At 36.9% G+C, this 15,264-nt stretch overlaps 1 protein-coding gene across 1 annotated transcript in view; it reads right to left on the bottom strand.

Annotated features, from left to right (window-relative positions):
* Positions 1–2,174: 2,174 nt before the first annotated feature.
* DNAH7 (dynein axonemal heavy chain 7) overlaps positions 2,175–15,264 on the bottom strand; it is a 116,003-nt gene continuing 102,913 nt past the window's right edge. Inside the window, exons 54-64 of the mRNA XM_075711559.1 lie at positions 14,109–14,285; positions 12,894–13,055; positions 11,928–12,128; positions 10,957–11,118; positions 9,327–9,512; positions 8,442–8,579; positions 7,456–7,686; positions 6,298–6,450; positions 4,244–4,421; positions 2,786–2,889; positions 2,175–2,381 (exon numbers count right to left, since the gene is read on the bottom strand). Coding sequence (XP_075567674.1) covers positions 2,175–2,381; positions 2,786–2,889; positions 4,244–4,421; positions 6,298–6,450; positions 7,456–7,686; positions 8,442–8,579; positions 9,327–9,512; positions 10,957–11,118; positions 11,928–12,128; positions 12,894–13,055; positions 14,109–14,285 — 1,899 coding nt within the window. The remainder of the gene's footprint in view (positions 2,382–2,785; positions 2,890–4,243; positions 4,422–6,297; positions 6,451–7,455; positions 7,687–8,441; positions 8,580–9,326; positions 9,513–10,956; positions 11,119–11,927; positions 12,129–12,893; positions 13,056–14,108; positions 14,286–15,264) is intronic.

Below are 15,264 nucleotides of genomic sequence, written 5' to 3'. Positions count from 1 at the left end.
CAAGATGCTAATTTCTGAACCTGGGCACAAAGGTTAAATTACACTCTGTGTATGTAGTACTTAGTAGGTTGTTTACAATACTGTAAGATCAAAATCTCTTTCTACAATGCCTTGATATCAGACATTGTAGCACCAGCCATTTCTGGCAGTAGAGGGTATGTAAGAAGATTTTTACTTCCAGCATAAAGGAGTTAATTTCTATGATATTTTTTTACAATTTTGGTATTTAAATTAGATTATTAAAAAGCAGATGTGATAGATCTGTGGTATGTGTAATTTGGAAGGATAGACTGAAAATTTGGGCCTTACCTTGCTGGGATCAGCTGTCCTAGATCGGATTGTGCTGATATGCTTATATTGCCAGACATGAGTTAGTTGTTCTTGTACCCACTCCTTAAAAAAATTGTGAGTTTGTGAGGAGTGCAAGTTGATTCTGTAGTACCAGTCCTAAGCATGGTAGTGGCCTTTTTTAAAACATACAGTTTGTCTTCTTTTATGTGTATGCCAGGTAAAAGCTGTATTTTGACTATGTGCCGTAAGTTTTGTTTCGGTCTGCTTGGTGCCAGTGTAGCTACTAAAAACACTGATCCTAACGCCTGTAATGAGAGCCAGTTGGTATCTTCATTCCATTTCAAGTTAATGTATGTTTCCTGTGGCCCTTTACTTTTTGAAGCTTCATTGGTCAATTTAGTTTTTACTGAGAGCAGCTCATATATTTTAAAGATATCAGTTGATCCTTGCCAGTATTTCTTCCTAATGCAGTATCAAGAAACAGTATTAAGGGTCCATTTCAAAGAAGGGCGCAGTTTCTTCAGTGAAGAAGCCAACAGCCCAGAGTTCAGGCATGTAGCCGTTTGGTGCTCTGAACTCAGGCTTTCTTTTTCTTCTTTAAAGACGTTTACTGTTGGACCCTAATTAGCAAACACACTGTTGGTAGCCTCAGATTACTGAATTTCTGCAGTGTAAAGACCGTGGGTGACACTTTTTCCTAGTGCCCATGTTAGGTCACTGAGTACCATCTTCAAGGAGACTTAACTCATTGGATACCTTCTAGGGATCTAAGTTTAAACCACCTATGTTTCTTATGTATTAAACTGACCCTTAATTTTCCTTTTCTGTTATACTCGATAGAATTAAGGGGGTCATTATGTGGTTGAACTGATATTTTGTCAAATCGTTTTTTAAAATGTATTTCTTTGAATTCTTCTCAAATGAAAAATTCTATATTTCAGGTAGTATATTATTTACTTTTGTATTAGTTGGAATATGGTTATAGCTTAATACACTGCCTCTATAGGAAAATAGTTAACTAACTTCCAAGACCATCTTCAGACAGGGGAAAGACATGGTCCTTGAAGGTAGGTACTGTTTTTTCATTAAACATGGGTTGTTTCCTTTTATTTTTCTAGTATTTATTACAAGTTATGAAGAGCAGTGTAACAGCTGTGACTACTTCTATGTGTTTCCACCAGTATTGAATTCCAAATGATTCTAATGTACGCTTTTGAGTCATGTTACAGACAATCTGAATTCCACTACATTTCTACTTGGCTTCAACATTCCATTCTGCTTGAATCCAGAGTCTCATTTGACTTGTATTTGTTGGAGGGCATAAATGTTACTTGTATATTACAATGCTGTCACTGTGTGACATCCCATATGGATTTTGATGTAGATCACATTGCACTCAATCCGCTGTGATTATGCTTAGAAAATATTGTAGTTGCTAGATGCAGTGTGATTTTTTTTTTTTCTTTCCCTTCCCCTCCCAATAATAATTGAGTCTATGGTTTAAAATGTGATGACTTGCTGAGCTACCAGTCTTTTTGTTATAACTAAATCATTTTTTTTAAATTTTATAAAGCTGGAAATGATCAAATGCTATTTTGTTCATTGTCAACAGTGTTGTGTTCATTTTATGTATATTCCTTATAAATAAGGAGCCTTCAGAAAATAAAATTATTCAAGGAGCAGATATTTTTGTTGGCTTTTATAAGGTTTTATTGTGCACCTTTGTATTTTAGTATTTTGTTTCAAATCTTGTGACAGGCACAAATGCGACATTGTAAACAAACTCATTTTGATTTTTTCTTTTTATGTAGCTTTTAGGACTGACATGCATCCCTTATTAAGTGATCTGGAAAATGCACCTACCTCCATAAATTGCGATAGGTTTATGAGTTAAGCTGACATAATAATGCCACACCCCGTCTGATCCAGTGTTCCTGTGGTTTGTCTGAAGGGAGAGTCATTGCAATGACAAAGTTGGTGGAATGGCCTGTAGTTGACAGGATCCCTCTTCTCTCACTGGTCTTGTACACTGGGGCCAGGTAACTTGGTCGCTGTGGAATGTCTGCTCTCTTACATGGCTTTAGCCATATCTGTAGTAAAGAAAAGAATAAAATAATCCTTTCATCTCAGTTAAAAAAAAAAATAGGGAAACAGTCTTAGCTTGGCCAAAGTATTTTGACATTGTTGGTTTTTTGTTTTGCTTGCTTTTTAACAGATAGCCCTGAAAACGTTGTTTCTTGTTTTCTCTTTCTTATCAGATTGCTTCCTCTCCCAAAATATGCAACACCAAACTTCCTGTCACTGTCATTATTAGCAGAGGATTCTCAGCTCCTCTCAGACACTTAATTTCTATTTCAACACAAAATATTTCAATTAAATTATTTTTTTAAAGAATTATGCTGTTACTTCCTTCAAGACTAGAACTTGAGTATTAATTCTACAGTATTTGTTGGTATATAATACTATAAAATCTAACCAAATGAAAGATACTGACCACAGGTACTGTATCATAGAGGATTTTTGGATGAGATTCTCCTAGCTTCTTAGTTTGCCTGTTCCAGCGTGCTCCATCCAAGAACAAGCCCTGAATGTAGACCCCTGAATCAGTTAGAAAAGATACCATATTACACAAAAACTGAAAATGTCTTCTAGCTGAGAGCAGCAGCTAGTGCTAGTGCAATGCACTTTGCTAACTGTCAGTTGATTGTGTGGGACTTTTTGTCAATTTTGTGTGTTCCAAGTGATGATCAAATAACTTTGAGTATAACTCAATCTTATACTGTAATACAATTTATGATGATTACAATTCCGTAAAGATTTATGAAGATACAATGTCTAGTGATATCATAGTGTATCCAGCCTTTTAGAGTGACGGAGGTTTAAAAATTATTCCAAAGCACAGGACACTATTTTTACAGTTGTCATTATAATAAAGTTTTCTGTATGTACTACAGTCAGCTTTAATGTTTCCAAACATGGAGATTTGATCATATAAACAGTCTTTCACTAGTTAGTCTTCACATTGTTTCATTGCTTATGTTTCAAATTGCCACTTGCTTATACCTTTCTAAAGCAGTTCATTAAAGAAGTTAAAATCTTTAAAAAACATCTTTATTTTGACATGTCATAATGTCATGACAGAATGACAGCTGTCATTCCATCAGCTCTCCAGAAGAAAACAATAAATTACAGCAACATCTGTTTTTCATCAAACTTGCACCTCCTTGCTCTGTAGACTGAAAACTGTAACTTCTAAAACAAAAATTACTTGAAACTGACTGGATGTGGCTCTCCCAGGCAACCTTCCAAGCCCTTCTTTTTACACAACTTCCAGTCAAACTGATCCTCAGAAAAGTATTAAAAAGTATATTAAGAACATTTCAGTTTAATCCGTCCTTTTTTCTGAGGAAGGGCAAGCTAACAAGTGTATCTGCAACTGGAACCTAAGGTAAGTTATATATAATAAAGTGGTTTGATAAAAAATAGGGCTTTTCCCCCCTTAGAGCAGTCCCCTATTGCACAATGTGATCATACCCATGAGATATTTTTCTGCCCAACTTCTGTACTAAATGTTTGATTTCCTTGGCTTAGGAAAATACATGTCTTCAGACATATATGCTAAAGGAGTGAAATGAAGAGGGGGGGAAAAAAAGCAAGCTAGATATCACTTGAGAGTTTGATCTGTTGTGGGAAGTTTGGGGTAAGGAGTGTCCTCTGTTGGTGTTATTTTATATCTGCATGCTAATCCAGGAGGTGAACTAATCTCAGCAGTTCTTAAGGACTTAAATAGTATTTTGCTGCTTCACTTCTTGTGCATATCATGGGAGGCAGTGCAGTTGTGTATGTTTTCCAGCTGAATTCATTAACTTAATTGCATAACTCTGAGTCTGCAAACTAATGTTAACTTCTGAATACATCAGCAAAGGCAGATAATTGTCATGCATTTACTTACCATCTTCAGGAGCAATTTCATATTCCTTATCTTCCAGCACTTCATAGTCAAATTCTAGTAGGTCTATTGGAATGGTGTATTTTCTGGCATAGTTCTGCTGGGCACCTGTTAAGAACGCTTGAGTGAAGAAGAATCCTGAAATCCAGAAGACTGGTGGAGTTCCATTTTCATACCACAGCTGCAGCAGCAAAAGAGAGAGGAGGAGAAAAGAAAAAAACTGCCTTTTATTTTTATTAGTATTTAGGAAAGCAGTTATCTTCTAGAATAACAGCAGAAGTAATTTCTCCCTTTGTGAATCCAGGATTGTCTTTTGCTTTTCTGAAAGCAGTGGAACTTTGGATGGCTGCCATGTCTTTTTAAACAACTTGTTTAAAATGCCACTAGCATCTGTTTTAAAACAAGCAAGCACACCAACCAAACAAAAAAAGCCACCCTCAAACAAAAAACACACACAAAAAAAACCCCCAACACTGTTGCCTGGAAATACTTAGCTTATGTGAATGACTTAGTCTGAATAAGTCTGTTAAACACACATCATCCTTGTAAGTTCATCAAACAAGTGTTCAATTCTCCTTCTCTCCCTCATTATTGAAGGCTGTTCAGCATTCACCTTTGTTTTTCTCTGCAAATGACAGATTTTTTCCAGGCTGTTTGCTCTTTGAAAGGGTTATATTTCCCTTCCAGGGCCAAAGTCACATGTTGTGTGTACAGCAACTTGAAGATGAGGGGGGGTGATTTCCTCATGAGGGGGATATGTGGCCTAATTAAACTTCTGTTGATTGGGGATGGGGAGATGCTTTTTGTTTGGGGGTTTTTGTTGGTCTTTTTCTTTTTTTTAATAGCTTACACTGTGGAGGTTCTGTATAAAAATTATTTTTAAAAATGCCAAAATTCATTGGATTTGGTTGTAATATATGTGAGGTCTGTTGCAGTGGTGAATATTTACTGCATGCAAGATGACCTTTTTCTCATTATTGCAAACATCAGTTTTGAATAATGTCTGAAAAAAGTTTGCTACAATTTTCTGCTGCAGAGAATTATAGTGAAGACAAGTAAACTAGTTGTCTCTACTAGTAAGTAGTTTTCCTCCCAAGAAATAAAAAATCATCCTCATAGCTATTGGCAGTTTTCCGTTTGTACAAGTTTAATTTCTACCCTGGATTCTGTTCAAGAAATGGCACTTTTGTTCTTTACACATACTGCTGTCAGGCTTGCTACAGATGGAACTGGAAGTTACTGAGGTGTGTTGACTGGGTAATGTGTGTCCAAAAACATAAAATAGAAGGTCTCTGGAAATGCAGATTTTGTGAATATCCTTCTAGACCTGAAACAGGATGCTGCTTTTGATTTTTTATTTTTTTTTTTAATTATGATTTTTGTTTCTAGATCTTTTGTCTGTCTTGGGACCTGTTCTTACAACAGGTATGGAGTAGGCAACCTGCTATGAGATTGGTTTTCTTCAGTTGATTGAGATTACTAAGCCAGAGAATGGCGCTGAGACTCTAGATGTTACTCATTTAAAGTCAGTTTTGGGAATCCGCACTCTTACAGGTGAAGGAACTCTACTGATTCTCCCTAGCTCATCCAGCTTTCTTCTCCAGTGCTCTACTGAAAGCTTGGTATTTGACTTTAACGTAAGATATTGTGTGAAAACATTTTACTAATTTATGTTTGCTGGCTGGAAAAGGAACTCAAAAGTATTTTCCTAAGTTCTATTTTAATTAACTTCATTACCACCACCAGGTCTACATGCAGTTTAAGAGGCCCTTAGTAAATTCGCTTCAGAAGGCCAATTCTGTCATACAGTATTACTGACATAGTGCATCTCTCTTTGTGAGGTGTAGGGTATGTGGCAAAATGTAGTGCTTTGTTAGATGCTGTGATGAGCAAACCGCTATACAAAACAGGTGCACAAATGAACTGAACTTTACCTGTCAGTTGTTCAGTGGAAGTAATTTGTGTGTGTGTGTTCACTTGTGGAGTTGTCACCTGACATCAATAGACAAAAATAATGAGCAGCATTGAACACATCTGTGTAAATAGGGTGTGCTCACCTGTAAGAACTTCAGTCTATTAAGGAAGTCAGTCACATAGCTGCCCAGAGGCTTGAGGCTTGGGTAAGACTTACTCATCCATAGTCCTGGAATTTTGCCTTTCAGAATGCTGTTTACCACTTCTTCCAGTTCAGCAGACATCACTACTAGCCCCTAAAACAAATTTGGGAAAGGAAAATGTCAAAACACTTTGCCTAACAGGCTTGCTTTAACGATTAAAAACATACGTGCTCTGTCCAACAATGTTTCAAACTTCAAGCTTAGTCAGACAGGAGCAACACTGAAAACAAGAATAATGCACATCATAACGGATTTCATAAAAAGTTACTGCGGTCTTCTGCCTGATCTAGTTAGTCACCAGATTGGTCAGGGAAAAGGTCCATAGCCTCTTTTGAAGAAAGCTGCCCATACTGGAAAATTCTCCCTTGCCATGGTCTTCCCACAGCACTTCCGAGTTTTACTAACTGTAAATATTCTTTTTCATTATTAAAGTTTCATCAAAACTCTGTGACATTGCTGCAGGTGTCTTATTCTAAAGTGGCAGACTTTCCAGTTTGGCCTTAACAGAGGGAAGAGTGGTGTTTGTGGGGGTTTTGGGTTGGTTTTGTTTGTTTGTTTTTTAAATGCCTCATCAGCCTTAAGCTATAATAGGATAAATAAAAATTACCCAAACTGACTTTTCCCTGCTTTTTTCTGTATTTTGCACAGCTGTAACTTTTGATTCCTACTGAGAACAAACATCAACTTTAGACTGTGATAACTGGAATCCTCATTGGCAGTAATTTGCTATTTGAGGTGTTGAGATCTGCTTTTAGCTGTAAGAAATCGTGTGAGGTGCTTCAGTCTTTCATGCCAGTGAGGCAGAAAACCAGATGTGAACCTAGTTACTGCTTTTCTTATTTGCTAGCAAATCTGTAGTTAAAACTTTCTGGTTTGGTTTCTCTACAGTTGGCACAATAGTACTTTTATATTCCATTGTACTCCTGTCAATTCTAAGATACAGATCAATAAATCAGTTTGGAATCCAGATTCTTTAAGGTTTTCCCTGACCGACCTGAATCAAGACTTCAGGGCAGTTCTCTAAGGTACTTGCACTGATAGGTCAGAGATTGAGTCTAGTTTCTAGGTATATGCCTTTAAAGGTTATATTCAGCTCACCTTTATTGCTTTCTGGATGTTAACACAGGAGTCCCGTATTGTCTGCAATAACTTGTTAAAGCGTCCCATCTCTTGGACAAGCACAGTATTCATGCTTTGAGTATAAGTGGTTGGATATCTTCTCATTGCTGCTTCAATGTCAAAATTTGGAGGAAGTTTGCTCAGGATGTCACCTGTGACTTCATGAACAACTTCATCGCTGGATTTTGCACCACCCCCAGATGCCCGAGACTAGAGAGAGACAGAAATTTGGATTTATTTTGAGAAAAAGAAAGAGGACTTAGGAGAGTGAATAGTTAAAATGCAGGAAAGTAGAGCTGTTAAAAAGGCATTGTTTAAAAGTTCATTACAGTTCTAACACTCTTCCCCTGTGATTGAAGTAAATTTGTTTCAGAATTTCCTGTATTATTGCAACGTTATTAGCTTAGAACTAACAAAATCTGGTTTCCTACAGATTTCTGTCCTCATTTTCTTTTGCTGAAATCCTTCTTCCACTGTAAACCAGTCTTTCTCCCCCCATCTCTGAGGTACCTATCAAGCACCACTGGCTGGCCAGGTGCTATGTGAAACAGCACAGAGCAGTGCCAAGTTCTGTCTCGCTGTCCCTCCATGTCCCTCTTGCTTTCTATATTCAGCTCTTCATTTTCCTCACGAAGCTCACAGGAACTATAGTATCCCTAGATTAAACCTGGCTTACCAACTGGACTGAAACTGGCCAAGAAGTTGCAAATTGTTAAAAGCTGGGGGAGTAGAAGATAGGCAAGCTAACTGTATGATCACAGAAGCTATGCTTCCTTAGGAAGACAGTCAGGAAAAATACAAAGCCAAAAAAGCCTTAAAAGATTAAGTGGAACAGTAATTTCACCAGAATGGAGGTACAACACAATAAGGTACAGTAAAAAGTGAAAAAAAATCTGAACATACTAACATGGAGATAGAGTAGAAAGTTATGGTAAGACGGTGCGTGACTTTTATTCTTTACATACCTGTGTAAGTAGAATGTTATCAAATAACAGTTGCGTTTCTGACTGATCCTTGGTAATATCAGCATTTGCGTTCATTCCAAATATCTCTGGGGAAGGATTCAGTGGAAGTGTCTTTGTATATTCAATATAGCTTTGATACTGAAAAAAAAGGGGAAAAAAAAAAAAAAAAAAAAACCTACTCAAGACTTAAAAGGAGATGCAGAAACAGCCCAATAGCTGGTGACAGGCTGTAAGACATGCCTCAAAACCACTACGAACTTTCCTAGCATAATGAATACAGTGTGTTAACTAAGATAGAAAAGGGAATAATGGGGCTGACTGTGCCTCACAAATTCATTTGGTCCATCCTCTTCCCCTGAAATCAGGATTGGCTTTGCTGAAATAATTTCTGACAAGATTTCTCACAGCTGTTGGAAATTCTCTTACAAAATAAGATACCTAGTGGGACGGGCTGCAGCCCCTTTCGGGGCCCACTGCTTGCCAAGTGTCTGAAGGCATTTTGCTGATTGTGTAACTTTGTATCCTGTGTGATAAATTAAGCTGATTACTGTCTCTACCTCCAGCAGATATGATCAACTAATTCTCTTATGCCTATTTTATAATGCTTTTAACTTCAGCAGGCTGTGTTTCTCCCTTATTGTCCCCTAAGTGTGCTGACTCACACAGAGCAAAGTCAATTTAGTTGGTAGTAGTTGGGGTGGGGTTTTTTACATCATTTCTGTTTCTTAGAAGTCACTGAAACAAGTCCTAATAGAATGTGAGATTAAGTCACAAAAGCAAGCAGTGACAGCAGGAAGCATTGAGGTATGTATCAATGTCAGTAAAGATAGATCTATTTTTTTAAAAAATAAGCTGTTGGTAAGTCTGTTGTTCTGGGATACTTACATCTCCTTCAGGAGGAGCAAAATAAAGGCCACTTGGATCAAATTTATAATCTACATTTGTGATGATTTCTGAGGAAAAGAACATGTTTAGAACACTACGGAGCGTACGCCGATCCCAGTCATCTGTGACTCTGCCACCATAATTACATTCTCCAGTCATATAGCGAAGAGCTTCATATGGCACTTCCTGAAAAAAAAGCAAGACAATGACCTGAACTGCAGCCTGGCACTTCTCTGGACAGCCATATTGGTATCATTGTAATTTATTTGGAAGTCACCCAGAATTCTCACTGGAAAGTGTAAAAGCTGTTATTTACTTCTGCTAGTACCATTGATATCCTGATCTTCAAATACTATAATAATCATCCATCAGCTCACCCAGCATTGCTTCTTTTGAAGAATAATAGCACCAAAAATTTCCATAGTAATGCAGCTGGAACTCCGAGTACAAGTTTATGGAAAACTTTTCCAAAATTATCTCTACTTGTTTGGCTATACATACTTCTAAAATAAATGTATGCTGTCACAGGGTCATAGCTGTGCTCATAAATTTTTTTTTTTTTTTTTTTTTTTTTTTAAGAAAATAAACATGTTTAAAGTCTTGAGGTTGGGAGAAGCTGGACTCCTCTTAGGTGCATAAAAGGAACAAATTATGAGTGATAAGAGATAAATTATTTACAGAAAGTCAGGGCAAGAGTGGGTGATACGCTGAGAACTGGGATGAAGCAAACCAGCTGAAAAAAGTACCAAGAAATCTGTTTACTACATACAAGTTATTATCTTTTAGGAAAAAAAAAAATGCTTCCCTCCCTGCTAGGCACTACATTTACTCATAAGCTTTGGTCATATAATGGGAAGTCAGACCCCGCTGCTTCACTCTCCCACAGGAAAAGAAACACACGCCTTCAGGAAGTTGCTTTCTCATGCTGAATCACAATTTACCTATTAACCACACTGATAGCCAAAAACACTCCAGGCTGACAGTGGTTTGAAAATAACACCCCCTTCCTGCTCCCAGCCATGACTTTAACAGATTCTGGCTATAGTGGGTTGCTTAGGAGGCTGGAACATAAAAAAGTGTCATGTATTGCTAGCAAATTCCAGAGAAGCTTCTATGAAACACTGCCTAGCTCTGCAAATGGAAGGAAACGTCATCTGCTGAATTTACACAAATAGATCAAGGTTGTTTGTCCTTAATCTGCAACAGTCCAGGGTCTAGTATTATCCCTATCATTGAGTAAATCACAGTTAGTTATTGTTTTAGTGCGATATTTTACAGCTTGCAGTCACATTGCCAAGAACTGAATCCACAGCTCCTGCCTAGAGACAGGATAAGATTCCAGCAAATAAGGCAACTATATGGAACAAATGCTGCTCTATTTTGTATGGCAGAATGTCTAACTTGTAATTTGAAAGTTTCCCACATCAGTTATATACACTGATGGTGGTACACTAACCACTGAAAATGACCGTGGTCAGCACTATTCCAAGTAGGCCTTGGTTTCTAATTCACTGCCCCCGCTAAACTGTGGCTTTGGCAGCATTCAGCCTGCATTGGTACATGCACTAATGGTCCTAGAGGGTGCAAGCAAGGACCGCTGACCGCTGACCACTGTGAGAGGTTGCTGTACCTCGTACTGGTCGAGGAAGATGTGCAGCTGCTGCACGCTGATGCGCAAGTCGGTCTCGTTGAACTCGTACGGAATGTTCCAGCCCAACGGCCCAAAATTCCGCCTTTCTTGCACTAGCGCATGGAAGAAGCACAGGCCGTACAGCAATGTCTTGAACTCAGCCTTAAAACCAAATGCAACACCATTAATAATTCATCGCTGGTTTAAATGGTTTCATTTTGTCTCACGTCCTGCACAGCAGTGCTGTCTTTGAGTCACGCAAAACCCAGCATCTGCTCTGGTAACATACTGTTTATGAGTCAGGGGTAGCTTTTTCTTGACATATAAAGGCCTTCAGCAGGAAGTCATCAAATTGTCATAAGCATCAGTTCTAAATATTCTCTTAAACCAGTGTGAACCCTCAAAGCAATTTCATTTTTAAAGCTGTATGTCCATGTATATGTAATTAAGATACATGAGACATACAACTATGTGTATAAGACCATATACCTATGATTTTTTTTTTTCTTTTTTCCTCATTGTCAAGATAGATTTCAGGCCTTTAAAGAAAAACTTCAGGTAGGACCTTTTGTTTTGTTTTTCAATTGAGACCATTTAGCAAAGCATATGACCTCATTTATAAGAACTACATTAATTACAGAAAAATAATGTAAAATATGCTTGCAATCAGACATCTAAAGATGAAAGGAGTGGTTAAGGCTTTTCCCAGTCTTACTTTTTTTTTAAACTAGAGATCTCTATTATTAATGCCATACCACAAAAATCTCGATTGAAGAAGTAGGAGATGATGAGCAATAAAATAAAAATTAAATTTACTTCACTATTGCCAGTAATCAAAACCAGTTTCATTGCAGTGGAAGACAACTATTTAATTTGGGAGGGGTTTTTTTTTTTTCCCCTCAGAGCATACATAGAGAGTCATCAGGATCTGCTTTAACTGATTTATAAAGTTACAATACAACATTACTAACAGGTTTTCTGCAGCTGTTGAAAAAGTCAGGATCAGATATCGGATCCATCAGGTACGAACGAATGACATTGGCCCGTAAACCTTTTGGTGCTTCATTAGTCATCTTCACTCCATTCTGAAGTACAGACACCGGGAACGTGGCAGATGGGTAACTGGTGAGCCAAATTCGGAAATCTGGATGTGTTGTATCAGGGTTTAGCTCCTACAATAAACACATATAAAAACAGGCAATTGGAAGACACAATAGATTAATATACACCTCAAGTGTTATTATTAAAGCAATTTTTTTTTTTAAAGTGGGAAAATATACCAGTCCAAAGTTTAATTTCTTACATGCTTATATGTGACTATAGTGAAAGTCAGAGTTATGAATGACAACTTCCCTTCTACAGCCGGTATATTTTTATTCAAGATTTCAGTATTTTGAACTAAAATTTGTCCTCTCTCTGCATGTTTGTGGAATATATGAACAAAACCAAGTGCAGGCTCTGTACCACAAGAGCAACAGAATGTATACTTTGCTCATTTACTGCACTTAACTGTCATACAGCTGTTCTGGGAAGGGCTATAGTAATAATATGTATACATCAGAAATGTGTTGTTTATTAAGGGGAGGAAAAAAGAAAGAAATATACACTAGTACCTCTTTGGAAACCTATAGCTGTTCAAGAGTAAAATTCCTTAGCATACTGCTTTTCTGCAGCAATAGATGTATGGTGAACGCTCTTGGCCTGAAGAGACCGTTGAAGCAGCAGGGATTTACCAGGCAAGGAATGGGCGAGACCCACCATGTTAGTGAGCACTTTTTATTCCAGCAGGCAGAAGGAAAAAGACAGAATCAATGTGATGATCACCCTTATAAAATGGGAATCGTCATGAAGTGTGCTAAGCCGGCTTTTCAGTCGCCTGTATAGATCAGACATGCCTTCAAAAGTATTTATAAGAAGAAGAGAATACTTATTTTTACCTCACAGACTCTTTCCAGTATTGGCATCCATGAACTTGCTAGATGGCAATTTTGCAGAACTATCCATGTTCCTTCCTTTACTGCCTTCTCTATCATTTTCATGGCTATCGGGCCTTGGCCTTGACCAAGTGACAGAGAACTAAGCTTTGTACCACCATATCCCTGCATATAAAAATCATATTACAAGAATAATACTGCATAAATACACTAAACTTTCTGGTATGAGAGTTCACATTCTTGAAATATTTACTGTACAGTATATTTTAAAATACAGTTTAAATATTTTTTCATGTCATTCCAGTTGACTAGAACCTCTTATCTATCTTCCAGTGAAAAGCTCCAACTACACATCCATTTGATCCAGAACAGTAAAATTCTGACAGTTGCAAAATACTCCTGAAAACAGTATGCTCTTTAAGGATGTAGACAACCTGCTATAAAATGCAGGATACACTTGCAGCTTGGTGGTTGGAGCCTTGAAGAATGTCTGTCATTCTCAACAGCACAGAATTCTGACAGAATAATAGTCAGGAAATGCAAGAAATACATCCTACCAGAAAACAGCAACTTTCTAGTATTACAACAGTACTTTTCTAAATAAGAACTGATTTAGGCTGTTGGGAATTTTTTGTTTTAAACACCATAATAATGACAGTCAAAGCAAACAAAAATACATATTTGAATTCTGAGGTGTAAATGCCACCCAATATCCTATCTATATCCTATATATATGTAAGGTCCTATATTACTACAGTGTTTTTTAATTAATATATTACACATAATGCTTATTAGAACAAAAATACCGTTTTCAGATACAATTCCTTACAATGAACGTTTAAACCATTATAGTTTTGTTCCATTTTTCCTTTTTCCATTTGAGTTTACACAAACTAATTAGTTAAATAGATCATGACATCACAACAGTATAAAACATGCCAAAAATATTTAACATGCAATTTCTTATAGACAAGAGACAAATTATTCATTTCTAAAAACAATCCACTTGCTTTAATTAGTGCTTTGTGTTTAAGAGAATCATGAGATCAATTTTAACATGTTTTTGGGCAGTTAAAAACTGGTTTTTGAGTTTACTTTGGCATTTCAACTTCTACTTAAATAAAGTTCCTTGCTTCATACAAACATGTGCATCCGCACGCACGTGCACACACACACAAGCATCAACTATATTAAAAAAAGCTGGAGATATTAAAATACCTGATCATCGGCAAACTTAAGAAGGGCTGCCATGGGGTCAGCGCCAGGAGAAAGTATAAATATCAGCGGTGCACAAGAATGACTATCAGAAAATGCTTTTGACAAATCAAATGGAGGTGGCTCAATAAATGGACGGCCCAGGTTGTGAATGATAAACTCCTGCACCATTGGTATTATCTAAAAAAAAAAAAAAGGCAAAAATAGAATTAAAGTGTCCTATTTTTGTGTAAGCATTAACACATATTACTCCAAACATTTTAATATAAATTTCAAGGACTGTATTCCTGCATATAAAATTAACTACAAGTACAGTCCCAGAGGAATCAGTGATTTAGCATGTGTATATCTAGGCAAAAAAAGATGCTCTAAGAGGGTTGAAATTGGAAGTCCTATGTAAATGATCCTTAATCTCATTTCTGTCACCACATCTGGACACACTAATGTGCTGGTATAGGAAGCCAGATTTTTTTCTGCACCTACTCCAACTGTATTATGGAGAGGATTTCAATTTTCAAGTCTTAATGCAACATCTTTCAAAGGTGTTAAGATCTTGGCTTAGAAAACTGCTGTGTACAGCAGTCTTGTACACATTGGTGTTTAAACTTCCTACTGAAGTTAAGTGGGCTCTGTACCAAAATGAGAGACAATTTATAAAATGACAGCTTAATGCTTTGACCCTGTAAACCCTTACAGATATAATTCTTTTAAATATCACCATTCATTCTGTCTCTGAACACACACTAGAATATTTTACAATAACCACCTCCCCTTTAAAGAAATGCTAAAGGTTTCAAATAGTAATGTTAATTCAACCATTTTGGTCACAATCAGGATATTTTTAAAAATTTTATATGTAAAATTGTTGTATTTGTAACTAGAGTTTTTGACTTGCATTTTTGACATTTCAATTATAAAATTTGTAATTTTCATACTGCATTAGCATAGGTGCTTTTAGTTAATAAATATATAGTGTGACCAAGTACACAGAATGTGACACAGCAGGAAAAAAGTTCCAGTAGCTTCATTTCTCCTGATTGTCTTGCTCATAAACTCACCTGTGTTTTTACTTGCTTTAAAACTTACCCTGCTTTACAGGTGCAATGTGTCACCAATTAGTATAATGCCTTAAATTTGAGAGCAGGAGGGAGGCTCTGGG

This window comes from Pelecanus crispus, chromosome 5 (assembly GCF_030463565.1).
Source record: "Pelecanus crispus isolate bPelCri1 chromosome 5, bPelCri1.pri, whole genome shotgun sequence".
NCBI classification, from domain to species: domain Eukaryota; kingdom Metazoa; phylum Chordata; class Aves; order Pelecaniformes; family Pelecanidae; genus Pelecanus; species Pelecanus crispus.
Note: the sequence above shows the minus strand (reverse complement) of the source record. Positions and strands in the feature narration are given on the sequence as shown.